General features: G+C 43.0%; 1 protein-coding gene across 1 annotated transcript in view; it reads right to left on the bottom strand.

The window, feature by feature from the left end:
• RIOX1 (ribosomal oxygenase 1) overlaps positions 1-17,598 on the bottom strand; it is a 235,283-nt gene that overhangs the window by 13,708 nt on the left and 203,977 nt on the right. Inside the window, exons 13-14 of the mRNA XM_069234671.1 lie at positions 10,715-10,814; positions 351-437 (exon numbers count right to left, since the gene is read on the bottom strand). Coding sequence (XP_069090772.1) covers positions 351-437; positions 10,715-10,814 — 187 coding nt within the window. The remainder of the gene's footprint in view (positions 1-350; positions 438-10,714; positions 10,815-17,598) is intronic.

The raw sequence follows: 17,598 nt of genomic DNA, 5'->3' as shown, positions 1-17,598 counted from the left end.
TTAAGCGTCTGTCTACACATTAACTTCAGGGCCAGTTCTCCCGTGGGCTGTAACAGAACCAGAAAATAGATCACACACGTCCTTTCTTTCTGGATCATCTGGTAGTGCCAGACTGCCCGAAAGACCAGTCCGACACTGTCGTCTGACATGGATCCCTAGCACAAAAAGATAGAAATTCCCTATCATCCCTGAGAACCACCCTGCTTTCATCTACAGCAGACATGATCCTTTGCTAGATTAGTTTCTACAATTTATATGTATACATTTTAAAACCAAATCGAAATTTATGTAGCAAATACAGGTAGAAGGAGCACAGTTGCATCTTTTCAATAGAGGTAAAAACAACATACCTTTTCATCTAGGTTTTCACATGGGAGGCTGTGCACGGGTACATATTTTGGGTATGAATGGATGAGGAACTCCACTGCATCTGCATCCTATGTAAATAATTCGAAAGAAGGGATCATTCTGGGAAAGCTTAACATGCACACATAAACAAAAATGTTCTCTTTCCAGTAGAGGTGCCCACCAAACATTTCCACTTTTAAGGTGTTTTGACTAATCACATATTTTTTAAAAACATCTTTAAAAACAGGTTGCACATATGACCAATCCACCATAAAACCATCTATGATATTGTGCAACTTTCTCAAGCACTACACACAAAACTAGATTGTAGTAAAGTGACTGCCACTACAAAGTGACTGCCACTACTGTGGGAGACAGCTGGCACTAGGAAAGCAATCAATAATTCACTTATATGAGACACTCTTCAAGCATTCACACAAGAGTGGATACCTTAACAATGATGTGGTGTATAAATAAAGCATTAAAATACAACTTGTGAGCAGGAACTCGGAAATGCCCTTCAATGGGGCGAATCCTTTTTGTCAAATTGAAGCCAACAAGTAAAAGTTATCATCCGCGAAAACCATATAATGTAGAGATGTCACCAGGATCTCCCAATTCACTCATACTATTCAACATACATATGATAACACTGCTGTAGCTCACTGCCCAAACCAAATACATGTACAAAGGTATTCAGGAGATGTTCAACTACATATTCCTGTGGCAATCTCGAGGAAAACTGTTCAAACATCACTAGCTGCTCTAAATACATTCATTATTAAAAGATAAAAGAGAGCTATCTTTTTCTGAATTGGTCAAAGACCGAAATCCTTAAATTGGTAGAAGACGTTGGTGAGAACTTTATTGTCAAATGGCTGGTGGCTCTGTACTTGACCAACTCTCGCCTAAAGCAGTTAAGTGCCTTGGAGAGTGGTCTGCCGTGTCTCTCCTTTTTTAGACATCGTACAACAGCTGTTATAAAAAATGTCAACATCCATCTTATGTTACTAAGAGGGACTCGGCTTCTACAACTACCTCACAGAGTCAAGCAGAGTGATACTTTTTTCAGTTTGGATGCAGATTTGCAATAACTCCACTTGTACAAAAAAAATACAAAGGTGGGGCCTGTTAGATGTTTAGTGAACTAGTCGTCACAGCTTTCTAAATTATGCAACAGGCTTTGAAGACGGGATGGGTTGGTAACGGAAGCCAATGGAGCTCAATTATGATTGCATTGATTAAATCATTTTATTTAGGCCCTGGATGAGACATAATGTGGAGCATAGGATGCCCTTAATGGTTGCCAGTGTGCAGTCTGGGAGGCCATGGAGCAGGGAGTTACCATCATCCGGCTGCGAGAATATGAGACCTTGAACAGCAGTCCTGAAGCTGCTTTTCTGCATGAAATGGTTTGTTTTTCTTTAGAAGAGAAAGCTGAAACCAGTTTGTCTTTGTTGTTTGGTAGAGTATTCCTTGAGGGCCATGTTTGTGTCCAGGTTATATTCAAGTCACCTAGCATTAGGTGAAAGCTGGGGCTTGTTTTAAATTGTAGCTTTAGTTTCAAAGCTTTGTAATCACAAATATACCCCCTTCACTACTGGTGTTCTTTCTTCAGCAGTAAAGATCAAAGGGCTGCTCAAAGGATTTTCACAAACCCTAAAATCTTTAAAATGCAAAGAATTTCTTGAACACGTTTCACTAGTTCTGCCTGCCAATAAAGGCTATTCCCATCTGTATGAGTTACAGCAGAAATAGACTAGATTTTAATCCCTTCGCTTCCACCCTCAGGTGCCAGGCCTTTTTTTGACTGTTTGGGGCAGTTTAAAAAAAAGAAGAAGAAAAAAAAAAAATCTTCCCTGGTCTGTGATGGGCTTTCTGGTCCCCTTGGGTGCAGATGGGCCTTCCAAAAATAGGACCATCTGCCCACAAGGAGGGTAGATATGCCCAACAGGACTGCCTCCCCAAACAACACACACATACACATCAATCCCTAATAGAAATAGGCTGACCTGCCCCCAAGGGGGGGGGCAGAAATGGCCTAAAATAAATTTGCCAAGGAGAGCAACCCTTGCTAAGAGGTCACTCCCCTTGCATGAAATTGGCGCAAAAAAAGAAATCCCTGCTGCCTAGTGGTTTCTGCCTCCCCTTGGGGGAGATCGGCCTAATAAAAATAGCCCGATCTGCCCCCAAGGGGACCAGAAATGGCTTAAAAAGATTACCCCACCCCCAGGGGAGCGAGCACTGCCTAAGGGTTCACTCCCCATGTAAAAAAAAAAAAATCCCTGGTTCTCGGAGGTTTCTGCCAGGGGCAGATCGGCCTAAGTACAATAGGCCGAAATGGCCTAAAACAAATGTGCCCCCTCCCAGTGGAGCAACCCTTGCCTAAGGGGTCACTCCCCTTGCGTGAAATTGACTAAAAAAAAGAAAAACCCTGGTGTGTAGTGGTTTCTGCCCCACTTGGGGGCAGACTGGCCTAATAAAAATAGGCTGATCTGCCCCCCCCCCAAGGGGGGGGGAAGAAGTGGCCTAAAGATAATTTTGCCCCCAGGGGAGCGACCCTTGCCTAAGGGGTCGCACCCCACATCTAAAGAAATACATAAAACAAAAAAAAATAATCCCTGATGTCTAGTGGTTTCTGCCCCCCCCCCGATCCCCGGGCAGATTGGCCTAATTAGAATAGGCCGATCTGCTGAGAGAGACAAAGGAAAGGAAAGGAAAGGCCTTTTCTTTCCTTTGATGCCTCTCTCGCCCCCTCCACGTGATCAGAAGAAAAATGCTTTTGCATTTCTCTTCCAATTTGCGCTGGTAGCTGAGCTTCCAGCACGGTGGGTGCAACCTCTGATGAGGTCAGCTTGCGATCATGCACTAACATCATCAGATGTCACTAGGGGGGGTTGGGGGGAGGAGGGGGAGGAGGGGGGGAGGTTGAAGGGGAAGCTATTCCCCTTCCATCCCTGCCCAAGGGAGGGCCCATAGCAGGACATAACCATTGCATCCTTGGCACCCGAGCGGTGTAAACGAGGACATAACCATTACATCCCGGGCACCAGAGGGGTTAAACAATCAGGTCGATCCATGATGCAGCCTCTACTGGCCTCCTGAAAAGGGTAACACCCAACCCCCTCTTTACCCCCAAAATATAAGCTAAAAGTCTGAGGATTGTGGTGGACAGCCATATAACTCTGAAAGTGTAGATGAGGGCTGTTACTTCACCCTGAAGCCTCCTTTTGAAATCTATTAGGAAGCTTACAAGCCTACTTCCTCAATAAACCCTAAAGTCATTAGTAGTGGCTACTATTCTGTCTAGTTTGGATTACGTTAACTCTGTTTACCTAGGGCTCCCGGCTAAGACGACTCGGAAACTTCAGGTTATTCAAAATTAGGTGGATTGTCTCATTTTTAGAGTCCGGAAAATATTTCATATGTCCCGTTTCAAAAAACAAAACTACATTGGCTGCCCATTAAATAATGGGTACAGTGCAAGGTATGTTGCTTAGCATTCAAAGTCTTCTACCACCTGGCTCCGTCACATCTGAACAATAAAAAAGTACATATGTGCCAAGATGTTTACAGAGGTCTGCTGATCTGAATCTCCTAGTTACTTACAAGTATAGCAAGGCAAACATGGGAACTCGTACTATCTCGCTGATGCCCCCAACCCTGTACTGTATAATCCCCTCCCACTGTACTAGCGATTGGATATAAATCTTTTTAAATTTAGAAAATGTATGAAAATGATCTCTTGAGGAGGCCTTCAAAGAATAGGTTCCGCTCAGCCTCAGCAACTTGGTAGTTTGTTTCCTCTCAGTATACAGCACCATGTAAACTTTGATGACCGTGCGCTTTACTAAATAGTCATTAACATAAAAAAACATGATCTACAAACGGATGTAGAATATTTAGCCACAAGATTCAGTTACTTTATTAATTATTCTTAAAGCACTACAGACAACTATTCCTGTTATTTAGTGTTGGTTAAACTATAGATGGCTGAGAACCCATGTACAGTGAACAACATACATCCCATCTCTAACTGTCCTCAAGGTTCGATATCTTAATTCTTTGAATCTAAGTGTGTTTGCTTTTCAAGAGCTACTCACCCAACCAATGGTTTGTGCTTTCCCAAATGGTGCGGACAGTTTCCTACCAGGCTTCAGATGCTTGTGACTAGAGCCTTTCAATATTCTGATCCCACAGAAAAACATACTACAATAACTTATTTTAGGCTCAACTACAAAAGGACAGACTCTATGGAAAAGGATGAGATACTAACATTGGCCGTTACATTTATTGGCAAGAACTGTGGAAATAGTCAGTTATATCCGGAACGTTTTTCTCATCAGATTGCCTATTGTATCATCACGGAAAATACTTTCACACACACTAGGACCTCCGCTCCAATCATGGTTCTCTATGTAAGCAGGATAAGGCTGGAATATTGTGTCTATACTGACTTTTTTTTTCATTTCAAAGTATTTTATCGAGTTTTCCAAAGAAGAAAAAGACAAACAACAGAAAAAAAGACAAAGAAAGGGTATCATAGTACATCAATGTTGCACACATGTTGGGGAATTCAGGAAAAGTTACTCATTCTTGTACAGGGATGCATTAACCTAATATAAGGAAAATATAGCAAGACTGAATCAGATTTGACATGTGCAAAATAAAACTAAGGAAGAATACACCAACAAGTATGGAAGTCCTATAGAAAAAAGTGTGAACAATTATGTTTTGGGAATGTGGGAGAAATAACCATGTTCCATTGTGGGCTGTGAGATTCATGGCAGTTTGGTGGTGGCAAAGAAGTTACAACGAAGGGGGTAGCCTCATCTAGTACCTCTTTCCAGATTGAACACAGACGTCAGTAATCCTCCAATTCTCACTCTGGCCGAGGGACCACTGTATTCACCAAGATTGAATACAGTCAGGTTTTGTGCAGGAATGGCCAAGTGATTCTGTCAAATGACTTGTCAGCATCCAGAGGGATCACCACGGCGTCAGAGTCCGCACATTTAGCTTGTTCTATAATACGACAGAAGGTGTGTTTTGTCATCCGATAGTCTGTTTCTCAATCAAGCGTGGTAATAAGGGTTCTAGGCTTTTAGAGAGAATTTTGCAATATAGTTTTGCATCCAGATTTTTTAGGGATATTGCGCTGTAATTTTTAGCATGAGTTGGGTCTCTGCCCTCTTATGGGATCACTACATTGGTGGCCCCCAAAAGCTGTGCAGTCTACGGCTCACGAGTTTGAGAAGTGATGAAAATGATAGAGGAGTATCAGGCTTAGGATAGGGGCGAACATATTGTATAAATTAGCTGAGAAGCCATATGGACTTGGGCTTGGGCTTTGTACAGTTTCAGGGATTTGATAGTTTACCGTTGAAGACAGAGGAAGTTATGGAGGCTTAAGAGTCGACTTCTCTACATAAGTTATAGTGGGCAATTGTTGTTTAGGTAGAAATTCCTTACACTTTTCACTAGAAGTGTTAGAATCGTCCTTGTATAGAGATTTACAAAAGTCCCTGATGAGGTCTAGAATTGTATGAGGGCTTGTGTGAGTAACGCTCTATTTGTCTTCAAGTGCAGTAATGCTCTTTGTTGGGCTTCTTATGTTTTAAATATAATGCAAGTACTTTATAAGGCCTGCTTTGCTTCACAAAGTTTCAAGCTTTTGTATTTCTGATTCCAAACTCCAGCTTTCTCGCTTACAATTCTATTGGATTATTTTTTTTTTTGTTAAGGGTGGAGACTGTTTGGTTGTTTGGCTTGGAAATGTAGTTAGACACTGTTTTTTTTAATCTCCCTCTTAAGTTCTAGTAGACTATTATGGTGCTTATTCAATTTAGGTTGGAGTTCAATTAGTGAGCCTCTAACCATGGCTTTGAGTATGTCCCAAAAGATAGAGGGTGAAGTATCTGAGGGAGAGTTGTCCCTGATGTAGTTTTGAATAGTATTTTCTAAAATATCTCTGGATGTCGCATCACTAACTGATTCATCATTAAATCTTCAGATTTTACAAGACAGCCTCATATTGGTGCCGATAAGAGTGATCAGTGACTAGTATCAGTAATATATCAGCCTGGTCGATTAGCTGAGTGTGTATCTTAAACATCAGAAGGTGATCTATTCTGAAGTACGATTTGTGTGGGTTGGAGAAGAAAGTATAGTCCTTGGTATCATGGTGTTGTAGGCTTCAAGAATCATAGATGTTAAACTTACATTCATAATTAATACATAATTTCCTACAAACAATCAATCTATGGAGTGATTTGGAGGGTTGCAATGATGTTTTGGACTGTCTATCAAGGGTAAGGTCAATAGGGAGCCAACCCTGATGATTAGTCTTTCGTCTGGAATTTGGTTTAGGGGGACAGTGAGAAAGTTCCAACATTCTGAGTGATCGGTGTTTGGGCCATACACGTTTAGGATGTAGAAAGAAATAGAATTCTTGGTTAGTTTCGTTAAGATCCATCTATCATCATCGTCTGTTGTGTGGACATCCACGGAAAAACCTGGGTTTTTGCTGATCATTGTTATCACACCTCTTTGTTTGTTGACCACTGGGGAACAGACAGCATTACTGATCCAGCTCTCTCCAAACATGGTCAACTCTTTACAAGTAATTTTGGATTCCTGTAAGAGGATTACATCTGCTTTAATTTGATATAGTTATCATTTTTTTATGCTTTGCTGGATGGTTAAGTCCCTTAACATTTAGGGAGATTATTTTTAAGTTTGTGTCAAGGGGGGTTGTTAGCATAATGGTAGTGTGTGTATATATAATGGTTTGCTGTAAGAGCGAGTCAGTATGTTTGAGAGTGCAAATGCACGGAGAGAAACTCTTAATGGGCAGACTCAATGTCCGCAGTGGTAAATCACTGGAACATATTTGGGCTAGTAACATTACTATAAGAATGTGGATGGTGGTGCTACGAAACAAAGGTACAAACATCAGCCATAAATGTAAGAGAACTGCCAAGTCAAACCATTTGTCGTTAAGTGAAAAAATTACAGGAAGACACAACTGAAAACAAACAAAATAAGATAAAAACCCACCACACCCTGGACTCCCCTCCCATCCCACTAACCCAGCCGCCACCGGCCCAACCCACACAAAATACTAAAGGTGAGGGAGACGACAGTGGGGCGAAAACCCAGCTGTTACAGCATGCAATAACTAGCAGAACTAGTAGAACAGTGGATGTAGTAGGTCCATACTTTTAAAGTGCAGAACATACAAGGTTATCTAAACAATAGGTATAAAAAAGTGGTGGAAACCCAAAAGAGATACCATTCCTTAGTGCAAAAAATTTATAGATGTGCCTAAGGAGGGAAAAGGAGTATAAGGTGGTGATCATAGACAAGTTTATGTCCCGAGATCAAACCCAAGACTGTTGTAGCATAGATAAATTAGATGAGAAAGTAGATAGAAGATTGACAACTGGTGTATAGTAGTAATACTACTCTGGCCTGATTATTCTTTCATTATTTGCAGCCTTGAAAAAGCCCTAGGTGAACACACCACTAGGGGGTGAAACACGTGTCGGCTGTCTCGCTTTGTTTTTCTGACAAATCTACCGTGTATGGAACCAATAAATGCACTGAAAACAAATATGTGGATTCAAAAACTTACTGTCTGAACTCAATTCGATATACAAATACAATTCTTGATTGTTTGCAGAGTGGTTTCTCGATTATCTTGGTTTTCCATTTTTGTTTTGGGGCTATTTGGTCCATACCCCAATTGACTACCCACTGCTTTATTACTTCATCTTGGGCCTTTTTGAGAAAAGGGAGATTTGGACCTTGGCTACTCATTTCTGAATCTAAACAATAGGGGTTTGAGATATAATCAATGGCCAATGGGGGCCCAAAACTGAACATTAGAGACTTAGGAGAATATATTTGCTGGATAGTGTGACTTATCTCACACCTTCGTAAAGGTCTGTTAATAACAAAGGCATAGCATATCACCGGAGGTAACGAACATGTAAGGATAATCTGCAACAGAACACAGCAAAGTCACAGATATCTCAGATGTATCTGTTAAAACATATGAAACATATGAGCTGATAGGTTGCTGGCAAGCCGTATTACAAAACCTGACAATCTGATAACATGCGTGTATATTCTACAGGGAAAGTAATGACCAACTGTCATTAAAGAGATTGTTGCACTTGATAAACGTCTGTGCGTCTATGCAGGGACATAGGATCTCATCTGCCAGAGCCGTCAGAATGTGCAGTAGTTCTGAAAGAGCTCATGTCATCAAAATGCCTGGGGAAAGAACTTGTATATAGCAGTTAGACCAGATGACAGGAATCACAATTCTTGATTATTTATAAACGGCTGGTGAGTATCCACTTGGATACCCTCTTTTTCATCCAGGAAGGCTTGCAAGTCTTTACAGTGGTTGAAGATGTGATTTTTTTCCGTCTGCAAGAACTTTCCATTGTGCGAGCTAACGAAGGAGAATTGGAGGTTCCCATTCCTGTGTCTAGGTCATAGGGTGAGGAAGCCTTTCCTAACGTCAACCAGGGACTTGGAATAGCCTTGCGAATTGAACATTCTGTTGCCGCTCCACAGAATGTAAATGTTTTTACGTATGTGGGTAAGGATTAGTTCTGATTGTTGGTTTCTCAGTGGGTGACAGCAATTTGGCGGGTGATGTTCTTGTTGGTCGGTTTGAATGATGGGACACGATGTGCCTTTTCTAGCTCGAGTTCTTTTTCAAAGATTAGGCCTGTTACTTGCGGTATCCACTTCTCCAAGAAGGTTAAGCAGTAGTGTGATGAGTCCTCAGAGCCCTCTGGTACTCCAAAAATACGTAAATTCCCTCTGTGGTTTCTATCCTCCATATCAGCCACATCTCTTTGGAGGGTTTTGGTTGTGATTTGTAGATTCTAGATATCTTTGTTTAAAAGTGTAGCATTATCTTCCAGGGAGCCGATTTGTGTTTCTGCTTCACTTACTCTGCTGTTAATAGTGTTGATGTCAGATCTAATTGCGCATATTCTTGTTGCATCGCATCCGTGTTGGCCTTAGTGGTCTTAGCAATATCATGTACTTCAGTGAGTTTTTTAAGGCGCATTATTTATACTCGTCTTCCCTTTGATAGGCGAGTCTGGTAGCAGCGTCCGGCTTTGGTGCTTGTTTTGATCTCTTGTTTGGCAATAGTTTTGCCCGACAGAATACGGTTTAGGGTGCACGCCAGAGTGCCATACGATATGGGCTTACAGTCCAGGTAGCAGACCACAACGCTGTGTGAGAGGAGCGTGCTGAGATACCTAGAGGTTGAGTGCAGTACCCCAATTGCCTGGTTAAAGCAGCAGACTCCAGGGATCAAGACAATGTGAGAAATAGTATTTGGCAGCAGGAAACTGGATAGTATTGATTTTCAAAAGTGCAGTTCGAAGAGGTGGTAGGTACTACTGTGCTTGCCAATAAAGCACACTAAGGCTCCAGAGGTACATCGGGTAGGAGGCAATAATGAGCCTGCAGTACAGTGAAAGCTTAGTAAGAGTACAGTCACCAGTACATATTAGATAGTAGAACACACTGGTAGACATTTGTAGGTGTAGCTGGTCCGTTAGAAGATCAGCAGGTAGGAAACCACTTATTGAGACATGGAAAAGATGGCTCTGGTACTATCTGAAATGCCTTGTTGTGAAGCGCCATCTTAGGGTCAGGCAGGCTGTCTGGAGGTTCTGGGGGCTAGAGGACACAGACTCCACTTCAAAGATAACTATTCTGCCAATTGAAAAGTAGACTACAGCGACCGTGAGATTGAGAAAGAGGGAAAGGCTTAATTGTAGGACAGCGTGCGTCATGTCCTCAGCCCCTTGCCGGATCACGCATCAGTCCGCCGGCCCTTTTCTTTCCTGGTGTGCAGCCACACCATTGGGCCGGTTGCAGGGGAGCAAAGATGACACTGACTGTTGTTTCATCAGCGGGTGGTTTCTCAGCAGGCGCTGGGATTCCCCTCATCTGCACCTCTATGTAGAGGACTCGAGGTAGTCTGTAGACCTAGCTGTCTGCAGTTTTTATTTCGTGGCAGTGCCGAGACTACGCAGCCTTTCACTGCACTGGTCAAGCCACACACCCTTCTATTGACTTTATAAATGTCAATTATTGTGCCATGTGCCAAATTCGTCTGCAACCAGTGGCTGCGATCTAGTGGGGCAGCCAAAGATTTACTAATGTATGTTGAGATGCTACAGTTAACATGTCTCCGTATTTCTGAATTATATTCAGTAGAACTTACCTCATCCCGCTCTTCTAAAAAACTAGGCCTCCTAGAAAGCAAACATGCAGCAATGCAACACAGAACCAGCAAGTGCAATTTCACTCAAAAGTACAATACCTGCAGATCTACTTCAATGTACTTTGGCTCCTCCTGGTGGTATACCCTGGAGTTCTCTGCTGTGTAATACAACCTACAGCAGTCAGCTTCATTGCATAACCTAAAAAAAAAAGAATATGTTATAATTAATTTACTTTGCAAACTACAGAACAAGTCTTAACTTAAAGTTATAATCAGCGCAAACAAAATATTTTGAGAATCATAACTTCACATCATTACCGCAATGCAGGTAAGATAGAATTGCATCTGTCACAGATACAAGAGTGTGGGTGGACAAAATGAGACCAAGTCTAATGACTAACATTCAAACAGCAAACGCCATGAAAACGCTATGAAAACACACTAAAAAATCCCAGGAATATTGGGGCAAATATATATAACCCTTTTGCAGTAGCAAACGGATAAATTAGTAAAATCTCAGGGTTTGCGACCTCAAAAAAACTTTACAGACTACAAAAGTCCTTATGAATGTTCACAAGTTTTTCTGAATCCCAAAACGGTTTTTGTAACCATTTCTGAATAGCCAATAAGAGAGGACATGGAAGGTGACTGCCACTCCTTTTTAAATATTGTAGGGGATGCATCCATGTCTGCGGCTACAATTGCTGCCAGAGTTGAGGCGGTCCTGATCTGCAAAGCTGAAGGTGTCTCATTAAGCTAGCTTCCCCTTTGGAAATCATGTTAACCTCAGGTGGAGCAGGCAGTGGTCCTGAGGGGTAGTACCTGTGCTTTTAATGGACACCTGCTGCTTTTTTTTTTTCTAAGCCAAATATTTTACTTGAACAATAAAGATGTTTCTCATCTGGGAAAGCAAAAGCAGATACACAAGTCTTCTGTATCTCGCTGGGCTCTATATCTGCACTTGTGACCAATCACAATGGGTTGGAAATTGCGAACTGCCTAATTAATAATCATTAGGCAGCTCATTTATGACCCATTTGATTATATACTTCAGTCGCACTGCAATTCGTGTGCAAATTACACATTGCTGGTTTGTGAATGGCAATAGTGCAGTTGGCCTATGGTGCACTAAAAAAATACAAACATTAGTAATTACAGTTATTATAATACAGTTATAAAATAGCTCCAGAGCTATCGAGCGGGAAAAAGGAACAGCTTGGATTGTAAAAAAAAAAAAAAAAAAAAAAAAAAAAAAAAAAATGTACAAACCATGGCTGCTCATAAACCTGCAACTTATTCTGAAACACATGCACATAAATGGCCATCTACACACACACCTTTGAAAAAATGATGAAAGCAAGCTCTTTATTCTTTTAAGCTACGAGGTTTTTATGTTCAATTAAGATCTCAAGTGCTTCGGCAATCCAACATCAGGGTACACCAGGAATCAGCTGAACTGAACACAATGTGCTAGTTGTACAGGCTTCACACAACGTGATCTAAGGTTCAAGGTCTAAGAGTACTGGACAATCAAGGATACAGAATTTCAAAGACTGTGGTTAGTCACTGAAATCACTCATGATCTCATGACAGACAAAATAAAAGTGTAGAGGCCAAAGATTCCACTCCTTTACACCACCATGAAAACGTGAGTAACACAAAAAGGACTTTCATCACCTATGCCACAGCCAGGAAAAGCTGCAGAGATAGCCTGAATGACTGAACCAGTTAATGCGGTCATGAAAAGCCTGATAGCATTTACCACCAACTGAAAATAATCCGAGGCAGAAAGGAGTCTTGTCACTTTCGTGTTTCAAAATGGTGGAAAACATGGCATGGAGTATGATAGGCTGCTGTCTGGACTGCTGAAGTTTATAGGTGACTTGCCATTTGATTTGTAACAAATTTAATAGAGGTCAATAAAAGGATACCGATGCCGATAACAAAGGAAATAAGCTGCTGGGCTAAAATAACACAAATATTAATTAAAAATCGGGGAACTTTGTGTTGTATGTGCACTAGGGATACAGGTGTCTTTGAAAGTCACAATTTAATTTCAAGAGCCAACAAATGAAAATAAATGTGAGGCAGATTAAGCCAATACCTTCAACTTTCTGGCGTTTGCAGAGCAGGATGATTTTGTGGTTATTTACAGAAACTACTGATACATAAAGGAGGGCCTCACCTTGAAATAAATAGATGAAACACTGAATCCAAATGGTTACAGGTAGGATATGAGGGGTCTCTGAATTAACAGTGATCATGCAGATGCAGAACTGATCGCAATGTGCGACACGACAGCTGCAATCTGCAGAGGGGCAAAGGAACTCAGGAACAGGGAATAATGGATCCAAGATGGCATTAATATTTTCACTCAAAGCCACATGGAGGGACTGTCCGCCGACAAGAAAGGACGGAATGGACACCATGGAAACCTAGAGGATAAGATTTGGCAATAACCAAAATACTACCTTCAGCAGCTGTCTGCAGGTCCACAAAAAGGACCATTCAGACAGCAAAAAAATGATGTGCCCACAATACTTGGTTGTTTTCTTTGAAGCTGTAATGACCACGGTAACAATATCCAGAGTATCGAAGAGAATAGGCAATTGGATCACCCACTGCAACACCCGTAGAGGCTGTGGAAGGGTAGAAGCTGAAAAGCTAACTATTCCCTTTAAAAACAATTGGGAGTTGCACTTGATCCCCTTATATTATAAGGCTCTATGTGAAGAACTGGTCAGTGCTCCCGCCTATGAATTGGGATAGGGGAATTAGAAGTACTGATCATGGATGTGGACTGGGCACGGGCTTGTGAACTGGTGCGGTATCATGTAATCAGTGATTTAAACTGCTGCATTTGAATTTTCTTCATTGTACTCATGTGAAACCCAGTCGCTTCACTAGGATTGACCCTTCTAAGGAGGCTAAATGTAAACGCTGCAGGGAGGTGGGGTCTAACTTTTTGAATCTTGCCAGAGACTGTGCTGGAATCCAGGGATTTTGGAAGGAAGTGACTCCAAGATTACAAGAGCCACTGGTATAGTGATCCCCTTGATGCTGATGGCATATCTCTTTGGAGTGGTAAAACAACTTAAGGGACGGAAACTACTGTACAAGCTCGCCCAACTCGCTTTCTTGTTTGCCAAACAGAGAGTAGCCACTGGCTGGATTAGTGTAAGGTCACCAGTCTTGAATGAGTGGCTCCTTGAATGGGGGGTAGCTGAGGAGACCCACATGCTCCTGACGGGCACTGATGACAGCACTGTGGATGCGATAGCAGCATGAGGGCTTCTTCTTGATAACTGTAATGGTCAGAATTCTTTCAGCTCGGAATCTAGTACTAGTTCTAGTGATAAGTAATAAACTGGTTGAACACTGTGGTTATGTGCTGTAGATATGATAGACAAGTGTGCAATTGATGCATTTCTTACTAGGTGTATACTTTCTACGACTTGACTGAAGTAATGTACTGTCACTCGAGGGACTTACCGACGGCCCCTATCCCTTACTGTAGCTGTTACTTTTGCTACTCGCAATACCAAGATATGTGATCAGGAGTCATTTTCTACATTGTACTTAGGAACCTGCACTGCTCAAAAGTTGTTGTGTATGTTTATTTTTCATGAAACTGAAAAAAATAGTTTAAAAAAAATAATTAGGAGTGCTGCAAGAGCAGGCAAGTAATGAAGGAAACAGTGTCACACACATGCAAGATATGGGAAGTTGTGTTTATAAAAAAAAAGCAGGCCTGGTACTTACTATGGAAGAAGATCTGTACCATCCACAAGTGCAGACTCTATTGCTGCTAAGATTTTGGAAATCTATAACCCAGTTAATGAGGTGAACCAGCATTAGAATTTGAACCTCTTTAACCTTGAGGCTCCTCTGAGTACATGATGTAAGTGGGGTGAATTTGTGTGCTAAAAACTGCATATATTGTACTTTTGCAGCATGGCAAAGTTTGAGTAACTTATGGTGGCAAGTTAATGATCATCTCTATAGGCCCGATCTGTTTATTGTGAAAAGTTATGATATAGGCACTATACCTGGTGGATTTACTGTGAAAAGCATATGTTGAAGTCAATAATAATGCTTACAGATAGTGTAAGGAAATGCCTCCTTGGCATGGTTGCCCCCTGACTTTTTGCCTTTGCTGATGCTAAGTTTTGATTTGAAAGTGTGCTGAGGCCTGCTAACCAGGCCCCAGCACCAGTGTTCTTTCCCTAACCTGTACTTTTGTTTACACAATTGGCACACCCTGGCATCCAGGTAAGTCCCTTGTAACTGGTACCCCTGGTACCAAGGGCCCTGATGCCAGGGAAGGTCTCTAAGGGCTGCAGCATATCTTAGGCCACCCTGGGGACCCCTCACTCAGCACAGACACACTGCTTGCCAGCTTGTGTGTGCTGGTGAGGACAGTCGACATGGCACTCCCCTCAGGGTGCCATGCCAACCTCACACTGCCTATGCAGTATGGATAAGTCACCCCTCTAGCAGGCCTTACAGCCCTAAGGCAGGGTGCACTATACCATAGGTGAGGGCACCAGTGCATGAGCACTGTGCCCCTACAGTGTCTAAGCAAAACCTTAGACATTGTAAGTGCAGGGTAGCCATAGGAGTATATGGTCTGGGAGTCTGTCAAACACGAACTCCACAGCACCATAATGGCTACACTGAAAACTGGGAAGTTTGGTATCAAACTTCTCAGCACAATAAATGCAAACTGATGCCAGTGTACATTTTATTGTAACATACACCCCAGAGGGCACCTTAGAGGTGCCCCCTGAAACCTAAACCAACTATCTGTGTAGGCTGACTAGTTCAAACAGCCTGCCACACACCAGACATGTTGCTGGCCACATGGGGAGAGTGCCTTTGTCACTCTGTGGCTAGTAACAAAGCCTGTACTGGGTGGAGGTGCTTCACACCTCCCCCTGCAGGAACTGTAACACCTGGCGGTGAGCTTCAAAGGCTCACCCCCTTTGTTACAGCACCACAGGGCACTCCAGCTAGTGGAGTTGCCCGCCCCCTCCGGCCACGGCCCCACTTTTGGCGGCAAGGCCAGAGGAAATAATGAGAATAACAAGGAGGAGTCACTGGCCAGTCAGGACAGCCCCTAAGGTGTCCTGAGCTGAGGTGACTGACTTTTAGAAATCCTCCATCTTGCAGATGGAGGATTCCCCCAATAGGGATAGGAATGTGACCCCCTCCTCTTGGGAGGAGGCACAAAGAGGGTGTACCCACCCTCAGGGCTAGTAGCCATTGGCTACTAACCCCCCAGACCTAAACACGCCCTTAAATTTAGTATTTAAGGGCTCCCCTGAACCTAGGAACTCAGATTCCTGCAACCTAAGAAGAAGAGGACTGCTAAGCTGAAAAATCCTGCAGAGAAGACGGAGACACCAACTGCTTTGGCCCCAGCTCTACCGGCCTGTCTCCCCACTTCTAAAAGACACTGCTCCAGCGACGCTTTCCCCAGGACCAGCGACCTCTGAATCCTCAGAGGACTGCCCTGCTCTAGAAGGACCAAGAAACTCCTGAGGACAGCGGCTCTGTTCACCCAAGACTGCAACTTTGTTTCCAAAGAAGCAACTTCAAGACAACTGCGTTTCCCGCCGGAAGCGTGAGATTTGCTACTCTGCACCCGACGCCCCCGTCTCAACTTGTGGAGAAACAACACTTCAGGGAGGACTCCCCGGCGAGTACGAGACCGTGAGTAGCCAGAGTTGCCCCCCCTGAGCCCCCACAGCGATGCCTGCAGAGGGAATCCCGAGGCTCCCCCTGACCGCGACTGCCTGACTCCCAGATCCCGACGCCTGGAAAAGACTCTGCACCCGCAGCCCCCAGGACCTGAAAGATCGGAACTCCAGTGCAGGAGTGACCCCCAGGAGGCCCTCTCCCTTGCCCAGGTGGTGGCTACCCCGAGGAGCCCCCCCTTGCCTGCATCGCTGAAGAAACCCCATGGTCTCCCATTGATTTACATTGGAAACCCGACGTGTGTTTGCACACTGCACCCGGCCGCCCCCGTGCTGCTGAGGGTGTACTTTCTGTGCTAACTTGTGTCCCCCCCGGTGCCCTACAAAACCCCCCTGGTCTGCCCTCCGAAGACACGGGTACTTACCTGCTGGCAGACTGGAACCGGGCACCCCCTTCTCCATTGAAGCCTATGCGTTTTGGGCACCACTTTGAACTCTGCACCTGACTGGCCCTGAGCTGCTGGTGTGGTAACTTTGGGGTTGATCTGAACCCCCAACGGTGGGCTACCTTAGACCCAAACTTGAACCCTGTAGGTGGTTTACTTACCTGCAAGAACTAACAAACTCTTACTCCCCCTAGGAACTGTGAAAATTGCACTGTCTAGTTTTAAAATAGCTATATGTGATTTATTTGAAAAGTATATATGCTATTGTGATTATTCAAAGTTCCTAAAGTACTTACCTGCAATACCTTTCATTTGAAGTATTACATGTAAAATTTGAACCTGTGGTTTTTAAAATAAACTAAGAAAAGATATCTTTCTATACAAAAACCTATTGGCCTGGAATTGTCTTTGAGTGTGTGTTCCTCATTTATTGCTTGTGTATGTACAACAAATGCTTAACACTACTCCTTTGATAAGCCTACTGCTCGACTACACTACCACAAAATAGAGCATTAGTATTATCTCTTTTTGCCACTATCTTACCTCTAAGGGGAACCCTTGGACTCTGTGCATACTATTCCTTACTTTGAAATAGTGCATACAGAGCCAACTTCCTACAGATAGGTGTTATTTTACACGGAATTTCACAGATCACCATAGTAGGCAAGGATTTTGACACTAGCTACCTGCTCTGACAAACCATGGGGGTTTCCCTGGGATGATTCCTGTTAAGCAATGTCGAGTGGGGATGTATATTGTTTTGCAAGCTGTATTTTTCTACATACTTGTAATCTTATAACTGAACACATGATTATTGCAAGGGTATGTGCACTTCAAA

The sequence above is a fragment of the Pleurodeles waltl genome, chromosome 5 (genome assembly GCF_031143425.1).
Source record: "Pleurodeles waltl isolate 20211129_DDA chromosome 5, aPleWal1.hap1.20221129, whole genome shotgun sequence".
NCBI lineage: Eukaryota > Metazoa > Chordata > Amphibia > Caudata > Salamandridae > Pleurodeles > Pleurodeles waltl.
Note: the sequence above shows the minus strand (reverse complement) of the source record. Positions and strands in the feature narration are given on the sequence as shown.